The 9418-nt window shown below is 41.4% G+C and overlaps 1 protein-coding gene across 3 annotated transcripts; it reads left to right on the forward strand.

Annotated features, from left to right (window-relative positions):
* Positions 1 to 269: 269 nt before the first annotated feature.
* On the forward strand, positions 270 to 7232 carry kcns2 (potassium voltage-gated channel modifier subfamily S member 2). Of its 3 annotated transcripts, none has more exons than XM_082149268.1 (3): positions 270 to 526; positions 1125 to 1483; positions 5119 to 7232. In XM_082149268.1, exons 2-3 carry the CDS (start codon positions 1167 to 1169, stop codon positions 6164 to 6166), a joined length of 1365 nt encoding a protein of 454 aa, XP_082005394.1. In that variant the 5' UTR covers positions 270 to 526; positions 1125 to 1166; the 3' UTR covers positions 6167 to 7232. The 3 variants fall into 3 exon arrangements, with proteins under 3 accessions (XP_082005394.1, XP_082005393.1, XP_082005392.1); XM_082149267.1 differs by lacking the exon at positions 270 to 526 and adding an exon at positions 533 to 707; XM_082149266.1 differs by lacking the exon at positions 270 to 526 and adding an exon at positions 990 to 1084.
* The last annotated feature ends 2186 nt before the right edge of the window (positions 7233 to 9418 follow it).

Here is a 9418-nt window from a genome sequence, read left to right on the forward strand (position 1 = left end):
CACACTAAGAATGTGTGTTTAAATGTATTATTGTAAGGTTTAGACTAGAGTCACAGAAGTGGCCTTTGAAACAGTAACAAACAATCTAATCAAAATAGCTCATTATCATCTTAAAGATAAAGATATGTTTTTTTTAAAGATAGAGAATATTATTTACAGAAAAACTGGTCATCTCTCCTGATGTCCTTTATTTTTTTCCAGGTAATTTGATCCAGATGTTTTTTTTTTTTTTTTGAGATGTTCCTAATTATGATCATAAACAGCGAGAATGAGATGCAGGTTTGATAAAGACACTTGTTGTGTGTCAGAAGACACGCCCATCACGACACTGTAGGATTCTTTAACAGAACTGAGTTAAAGTCATCATCAGCGCTTTATTATTTTAATCTGGTAGAATGTTTGTTGTTGTTGTTGTTGTTGTTTTTGTCAGAATGTTTTTGTCTCCGTCATTTGCGGGATTCTGTGTCGTCACTGTCGTGCACGCGCCTGCAGCTGTGCACGTGTTGAGAAACGCTGGAATATCGCGGTGAGTTTTTGACGATCTTAATCATCTCACATATTAATCATATCCGCAGAAACGACATGTGAATTAAACGCGCGTTTAGAGCGGAATCGCCGGTTTCATCGCGAGATCGACCGAGCTGTTCGAGATTCATGTTCAGATCAAACCTTTCTGTGAGGAAATCTGCTTCGATGGAGATGAAATGGTGCTCAGTCGTGTGTGTGTGTGTGTGTGTGTGTGTGTGTGTGTGTGTGTGTGTGTGTGTGTGTCTGTCTGTCTGTCTGTCTGTGTGTGTGTGTGTGTGTGTGTGTGTGTGTGTGTGTGTGTGTGTGTGTGTGTGTGTGTGTGTGTGTCTGTCTGTGTGTCTGTCTGTGCGCGTGTGAGTGAGTGTGTGCAAGTGTGTGTGTTTGTGTGAATGTAGAATATCTGTAAATGGTTTTCTCATGCTTTGCTCCGTGTGTGCGCGTGTGTGTGTGTGAGAGAGAGTGAGGGAGTGTGTGTGTGTGTGTGTGAGTGTGTGTGTGATTATGTGTAAATGGTTTTCTCATGCTTTGCTCTGTGTGTGTGTGTGTGTGTGTGTGTGTGTGTGTGTGTGTGTGTGTGTGTGTGTGTCTCTCTCCAGATCAGCGCTGGTTCTCCCAGTGACTCCCGGTTTTCCTCAGTCATGCTCGGCTCGATCCGCATTAATGTGGGAGGATTCCGGCGCCGGCTTCTCTCCACTCGACTCTCCCGTTTCCCCGAGACCCGACTCGCTCGCTTGCTGAGCTGTCGATCCAGGGAGTCGATCCTCGAGCTGTGCGACGACTACGACGAGTCCGAGAGCGAGTTCTACTTCGACCGTAATCCCACGCTCTTCCCGTACGTCCTGCACTTCTACAACACGGGAAGACTTCACGTCATGGAGGAGCTCTGTATCTTCTCCTTCAGTCAGGAGATCGAGTACTGGGGCATCGACGAGCTGTTCCTCGACTCCTGCTGCAGGTTAGAGGCTGTTCGAGTTTAATCTCAGATTAGATGTTGTAGTTTGAGTTTAATCTCAGATTAGATGCTGTTTTAGCTGTAGTTTGAGTTTAATCTCAGATTATATGTTGTAGTTTGAGTTTAATCTCAGATTAGATGCTGTTTTAGCTGTAGTTTGAGTTTAATCTCAGGTTAGATGCTGTTTAAACTGTAGTTAGAGTTTACTCTCAGATTAGATGTTGTAGTTTGAGTTTAATCTCAGGTTAGAGGTTGTTTTAGCTGCAGTTTGAGTTTAATCTCAGGTTAGAGGTTGTTTTAGCTGCAGTTTGAGTTTAATCTCAGGTTAGAGGTTGTTTTAGCTGTAGTTTGAGTTTAATTTCAGGTTAGATGTAGTTTGAGTTTAATCTCAGAATAAATGCTGTTTTAGCTGTAGTTTGAGTTTAATCTCAGATCAGATGCTGTAGTTTGAGTTTAATCTCAGATTAGATGCTGTTTTAGCTGTAGTTTGAGTTTAATCTCAGATCAGATGCTGTAGTTTGAGTTTAATCTCAGGTTAGATGCTGTAGTTTGAGTTTAATCTCAGAATAAATGCTGTTTTAGCTGTAGTTTGAGTTTAATCTCAGATCAGATGCTGTAGTTTGAGTTTAATCTCAGGTTAGATGCTGTAGTTTGAGTTTAATCTCAGAATAAATGCTGTTTTAGCTGTAGTTTGAGTTTAATCTCAGATCAGATGCTGTAGTTTGAGTTTAATCTCAGGTTAGATGCTGTAGTTTGAGTTTAATCTCAGATTAGATGCTGTTTTAGCTGTAGTTTGAGTTTAATCTCAGAATAAATGCTGTTTTAGCTGTAGTTTGAGTTTAATTTGAGATCAGATGCTGTAGTTTGAGTTTAATCTCAGATCAGATGCTGTAGTTTGAGTTTAATATCATGTTAGATGGTGTAGTTTGAGTTTAATCTCAGATCAGATGCTGTAGTATGAGTTTAATCTCAGGTTAGATGCTGTAGTTTGAGTTTAATATCATGTTAGATGGTGTAGTTTGAGTTTAATCTCAGATCAGATGCTGTAGTTTGAGTTTAATCTCAGGTTAGATGCTGTAGTTTGAGTTTAATCTCAGGTTAGATGCTGTAGTTTGAGTTTAATCTCAGATTAGATGCTGTAGTTTGAGTTTAACCTCAGGTTAGATGGTGTAGTTTGAGTTTAATATCATGTAGGCATGTGCCGGTATCAAATTTTCATGCTGCGATTAATTGATTGAGCTTTTATCACGGTATACGGTATTATCACGATATTTTAATTGCTCAAGAGAAACGGATGGATTGGGGGGGGATGTAGAAAAAAACAACTTGCATCACAATAGGTGTAATTGTGATTGTCAAAACATTTGGTAACTAAACAGAATTGTACACAATTTTCACGATTTCAATTCATTTTTTGGGATTTGATTTCAATCTTGATTCAATATTGACTCTTTGGATAAATATTAGGTAGGCTACAGTAGATGTTAACATGTTAATTTTTCTCAAGAAAAAAATATATCTCACATAATGCTGTAAACATACAGAGAGCCCTATCAGCTGGTAGCCCATTATTAAAGGTTAAAAATTAACAAATTAAATTAAATATAATTTGGTTTTCATTATAACAGTTATGACACAAGTAAAAATATAATACAAATGTAATATAGTGCACATATTTAGCAAAATACTCCTCTCTATAGCTATTTTTTTCTAGTCAACTAACGTGCTATGGTCATTAAATGGCTTTCCTGAGGTAAATGTAACGTTCTGTGATATAATTGTTCACCTGCAGTTTTATTGACCTCTTTCCGTGGATGAAAAACACTGATTGATAGATATTATGTATGAGGCATAAATACCTTTCGGTAAGTTGTACTGTATCTTTAAATAAAAACTAAAAGATGATCGGTTTACTTGAACTGAGGCGCTACAGCGATCGGTCACGTCACATTTACAAGCACCAAAACGGTATTTATTGTCTGAATTTCGTAATAAAATGGACAGAACCTGAAAGCTGAGAATTGTTTTCATATCAAAAGTAACCTGCTCTGTCTAGTCTGTCGGAGTCAGTGTCCTCTTTGCTCCGCGATTTTTCTCTGCGTGAGAAAATGCATGTGTGGCGCGAGAGCGTGTGAAAAGTGTAAATTGCGTGAGTCTCACGCTGAATGCGTAGAGTTGGCAGCCCTGCTTTTAGAAGGGGGATAAATCGTCGGCAGCGTTCCTCCTTCCGCCATGCTTCTTCTCCATGTGAAGATTCATTACATTAGACTAGAGTGCGCACTGCGCCATGCACACAGTGCTTCTACATGTGGGGATTGTTTACATCAGAGTGCGCACGTGTTTCGCGCAGCATATACGCAGTGTTTGTTTAAGAGGTTGATGGAAAATAAGCTAATGCGCGTTCTATAAATATAAATTCTGATCTATTATTTTTCACGGTATTTTGAAGTGCCCGCGATAACAATATCGTGCATATTCATTACCACGATTTATCGCATTACCGAATACCGGCACATGTCTAATATCATGTTAGATGGTGTAGTTTGAGTTTAATCTCAGGTCAGATGCTGTAGTTTGAGTTTAATCTCAGGTTAGATGCCGTAGTTTGAGTTTAATCTCAGGTTAGATGCCGTAGTTTGAGTTTAATCTCAGGTCAGATGCTGTAGTTTGAGTTTAATCTCAGGTTAGATGCTGTAGTTTGAGTTTAATCTCAGGTTAGATGCTGTAGTTTGAGTTTAATATCATGTTAGATCAGTGGTTCTCAACCTCTCCTGCAAGGACCCCCTGACAGGCCATGTTTCTGTTTTAACCCTGAAATGGCACACCTGATTCAATTAATGAGTAGTTATTAGTCAATTAATCAATTAGTCAACTACTCATTAAGCCTTTAATTAATTGAATCAGGTGTGACATTTCAGGGTTAAAACAGAAACATGGCCTGTCAGGGGGTCCCTGCAGGAGAGGTTGAGAACCACTGCGTTAGATGGTGTAGTTTGAGTTTAATCTCAGATCAGATGCTGTAGTTTGAGTTTAATCTCAGGTTAGATGCCGTAGTTTGAGTTTAATCTCAGGTTAGATGCCGTAGTTTGAGTTTAATCTCAGGTTAGATGCTGTAGTTTGAGTTTAATCTCAGATCAGATGCTGTAGTTTGAGTTTAATCTCAGGTTAGATGCTGTAGTTTGAGTTTATTCTCAGGTTAGATGCTGTAGTTTGAGTTTAATCTCAGATCAGATGCTGTAGTTTGAGTTTAATCTCAGGTTAGATGCCGTAGTTTGAGTTTAATCTCAGGTTAGAAGCTGTAGTTTGAGTTTAATCTCAAATTAGATGCTGTTTTAGCTGTAGTTTTAGTTTAGGGTTAGGGTTAGATGCTGTGCGTTATGATCAGTCTATTATCATTTACATTTATGCATTTGGCAGACGCTTTTATCCAAAGCAACTTACATTGGATTTCAGGGTACACATTTACATTCTTATCAGTTCTTGCTTCCCCTGGGGTTTATCAGAGTGCATATATCCCTCACACAGATATCAACCACGTATCTCCCTGAGACAGAAAAACAACAACAATCCCATACAGGGAATCAAAACCTTCACACTACTGAAAAACCATAACAACAATACTTGTATCTGACTTGCAGGAGCAGCTTCCACTGCCGGAGGATGGATCCGGATCAGGACCGGGACGACGGGAGCTCAACCGGAAGCTCAACCTCATCGTTTGACGAGATCATGGAGTTCTACAGCGACGCCGGGAAATTCGACAAGCAGCTTCTAGGGAGCGTTCGCCGCAGAATCTGGTTAATGCTGGATAATCCTGGATATTCCCTTCCCAGTCGCCTCATCAGTATCTTCTCCATCCTGGTCCTGTTGGGCTCCATCGCCAGCATGTGCATGAACAGCATGAGCGAGTTCACTCGGGAAGATCCGCGCTTCCAGACCGTGGAGAATTTAGGAATAGCCTGGTTCACTTTCGAGCTTCTTGCTCGACTCTCCGTGGCTCCGGATCTCCTCCGATTCTTCGCACACCCGCTAAACCTGATCGATCTGGTGTCTATCCTACCCTTCTATCTGACGCTAGTGATTGATCTGGTTGCGGAGAGCAGTCCTGCGCTGGCTAATCTGGGAAGAGTCGCGCAGGTGCTCCGGTTGACCAGGATCTTCCGGATCCTGAAGCTGGCTCGCCACTCCACGGGCCTTCGGTCTCTGGGAGCCACGCTCCGGAACAGCTATCGAGAGATTGGGCTTCTCCTGCTCTATCTCTCCGTCGGAGTCTCCTTCTTCTCCGTCATGGCCTACACCCTGGAGAAGGAGGAGAACGAGGGATTGAGCACCATCCCGGCCGGCTGGTGGTGGGCCACGGTTAGCATGACCACTGTGGGATACGGAGACGTCATTCCCGGATCCGTCGTGGGGAAGCTCACGGCGTCGGCCTGTATATTAGCGGGAATACTGGTCGTGGTGCTTCCCATCACGCTGATATTTAATAAGTTTTCCCTGTTTTACAAGAGGCAGAAGCAGCTGGAGATCATCATGAGGAGCTGCGAGTTCGACAGGGGAATGAAGGAGCCTCCGTCTGTCAATCTGAGGAATTATTACGCTCATAAAGTCAAGACGCTGATGGCCAGTCTGTCCAACATGAGCCGCAGTTCTCCCAGCGATCCCAGTCTGAGCGGCTCTCTGCGTTAGACTGTTTGCTTCATGTGTTCTTTAATAGCCAGTTAAAGTAACAGCGGCTACGTTTACATGCACAGACTGAATGCAGTCCGATTGATGGATCTGGATGTAGTGTTTACCTGAACGCTGAACATGTGATCGGGTTGATGTGCGCGTTTTTATGTCACAAGCTTTAATCAGGAAATATTCTTTGACATGCGCTCACTGCACGAATATACAGAGTTTCCCGATGTTTGCGCATAATAACCGTTAATAAGGGAAAGGAGGATTATAGGAGGACGAGACACTCATTTATACGACACTTTATTCAACAGGAAGAACAGCTCGTTCAGCGCGTCACACGTCACGCGTCATCGCACATGCTCAGTCCTTTCAGTTTCGGATTTCAATCCAATCAAGTGTTCACATGTTCTCTCGATCGGATTAGAAAAGGAATAAACCCCTTTCAATCGAATCGAAATCTCATTCTGGTCGAGCTCAATCGGATCGATTAAGGCGTTTGCATGAAGTTTGAGCCGTCAATCCGATCACTAGCGGGCTATCTGGCATGTAAGCGTAGCCAGTGTGTGTTTGTACGGGCTGGATGGGTTTCGTCCCGATGTCCGGCTTCATTTATGTCCAGGAGGGGAGAGCGGGGAACAACACTTTTGACTTTCTCAGTTTGTGTAAATCCACGTTCAGTGAATTTATTTTTTCCCGCATTAATTTCACACCTGTCTAATACAATTATGTGGTTATGTTTCATTAATACAGTGTATACTTTTTGTATACGATTTACCCCGAAAGAAAGGAAGTGAAATGTGACAACATGCCCCATAGATGACCATATGACAGATTAAAATGTTTTCTGATCTAATCAAAAAAATATACAAGACAAACAGAAATATTTTGTTTGGAAAATACAGTTAACTTTTTCATATAAAATAATGCCATTTTTTAATAATAAAAAATTAACACATTTTTTTGTTTGACAACAAACACACCACAAAACACAGCTATACAGCAGAGTTCAAAACATAATAATTAATAATTTCTGAACATTGACTCTTTATTTACCTTTTTCTCATGGTTTCTCAATAGAATTGTGGGTGTGTGTGGTTCTGTGTGTACAGGAGTGTGTGTGTACAGGAGTGTGTGTGTACAGGAGTGTGTGTGTACAGGAGTGTGTGTGTACAGGAGTGTGTGTGTACAGGAGTGTGTGTGTACAGGAGTGTGTGGGTTCAGGAGTGTGTGTGTGTGTGTGTTTAGGAGTGTGTGTGTGTTTAGGAGTGTGTGTGTGTTCAGGAGTGTGTGTGTGTGTTCAGGAGTGTGTGTGTTCAGGAGTGTGTGTGTTCAGGAGTGTGTGTGTTCAGGAGTGTGTGTGTTCAGGAGTGTGTGTGTTCAGGAGTGTGTGTGTTCAGGAGTGTGTGGTTCTGTGTACAGGAGTGTGTGGTTCTGTGTACAGGAGTGTGTGGTTCTGTGTACAGGAGTGTGTGGTTCTGTGTACAGGAGTGTGTGGTTCTGTGTACAGGAGTGTGTGGTTCTGTGTACAGGAGTGTGTGTGTTCAGGAGTGTGTGGTTCTGTGTGTACAGGAGTGTGTGTGTGTTCAGGAGTGTGTGGGTTCAGGAGTGTGTGGGTTCAGGAGTGTGTGGGTTCAGGAGTGTGTGGGTTCAGGAGTGTGTGGGTTCAGGAGTGTGTGTGTGTGTGTGTTTCTGTGTACAGGAGTGTGTGGTTCTGTGTTCAGGAGTGTGTGTGTGTACAGGAGTGTGTGGGTTCAGGAGTGTGTGGGTTCAGGAGTGTGTGGGTCAGTGTTGGGAAAGTTCACTTTCTACATGAACTAGTTCAAAGTTCCGTTCACAAATTTTAAAATGAACTAGTTCAGTTCATAGTTCAAACTTCAAAATTTTGAACTAAAGTTCACAGTTTCAAAAAATGAACTAGTTCAGTTCTTTTTTTCCATATGTTGCTGCGAGCTATTATTTTTCAAAATTATTGCCACAGCCCATATAAAACCACAGACAGCAATTATGTTATCAGTTTTAACACTGAAACTATGTGTCAGATTTCATCTTTATATCCAATTTTAAAATCCTTATCCAACCAGGGTTTACATAGCATTGAGGGTAGGGTTGCCAACTAAACAAATGCGGGACAATCGTGCATGGTTCTTTACAGGAAAATGAGGGACACTCAAAATATTTGTAGGCTATAGGCTAGGCCAACATAACACAGTAGGCCTATGTCATTTCAGGTTCGTATGTGTTTAAAAGGTTTTCAGACAACACATTTGTTTTGATTAAAGTCATATTACACACAAACCATAGTTCAAAATAATAGTATTTCAATCTGAAATAGAAAGCTTTTGTAATTATACACTAGCCTACTTTTAAAGAAATTAAAGAAATGAATAGCCTACTTTTATTCAGCAAGTACATTTATAATGTTACGTTTTTTTTTTATTTCGGATAAATTTACTTTGAACCTTTTATTCGTTTATTTCATTATTCATCATTCATAATTTTTTTTTATTATTGATAATAATCAGAAATGTTTCTTGGCCAGCAAATCACATCAGTATATTATTCCCTCAGGACGATTTCATGCTTTCTTGCGTGGCTGGATGTATGTTGGACTCACAATAATCACGTTGTTTGAATTCGTCAAAACTGATTTGCCGAAATCAAAACCCAGTCGGACAGTGAAAGGGATTTGCCGGTAGCGCGAGTCCGGATCGAAGCGACCAGACAGCGGAGGATTCTGTGCGCAAATCAAACAATGATTTGTCCCAAAATAATAATTAATTCTCAATTTAGAGTTTGTTATTCGTATGGTCTGGTGCGCGTGAGTGTGGACTGTGATTGGATGATGACCGGTGTCGTGATCAAGTGTTGCTGTTGTATCAGATTCAGTCATACATCAGTGGTTAGATCAGCGTCAATAAACGGGACAACGGAGGTTCCGAACGGAACGGGACAAATACATTTCTATAGAAATCTTGCACCCTTATGAACGAAGTTAAACTGAGAGAGCGTGCCGTTCACAGCCACCAGAATGAACGAGTTCACAGTAACGTTCATCAGGCAGTAATAGAGTACGTTCAGTTCACGTTCGCCCAAAATATGAACGAGTTCATGAACTATCGTTCAATGAACGCGTTCAGGCACAACACTGGTGTGGGTTCAGGAGTGTGTGGGTTCAGGAGTGTGTGGGTTCAGGAGTGTGTGGGTTCAGGAGTGTGTGTGTGTGTGTTTAGGAGTGTGTGTGTATGGCGCTCGAAATGTTCC

The sequence above is a fragment of the Leuciscus leuciscus genome (genome assembly GCF_965113295.1).
Source record: "Leuciscus leuciscus genome assembly, chromosome: 20".
Classification (NCBI taxonomy): Eukaryota; Metazoa; Chordata; class Actinopteri; order Cypriniformes; family Leuciscidae; genus Leuciscus; species Leuciscus leuciscus.

Bases quoted from the DNA above. Each gene is read 5' to 3' on its own strand.
- kcns2 (XM_082149266.1), top strand. From the start codon at position 1,049: ATGCTTTGCTCTGTGTGTGTGTGTGTGTGTGTGTGT. The intron at 1,085-1,124 runs GTGTGTGTGTGT...GTCTCTCTCCAG, and splicing joins GTGTGTGTGTGTGTGTGTGT to ATCAGCGCTGGTTCTCCCAG. The intron at 1,484-5,118 runs GTTAGAGGCTGT...TCTGACTTGCAG, and splicing joins TTCCTCGACTCCTGCTGCAG to GAGCAGCTTCCACTGCCGGA.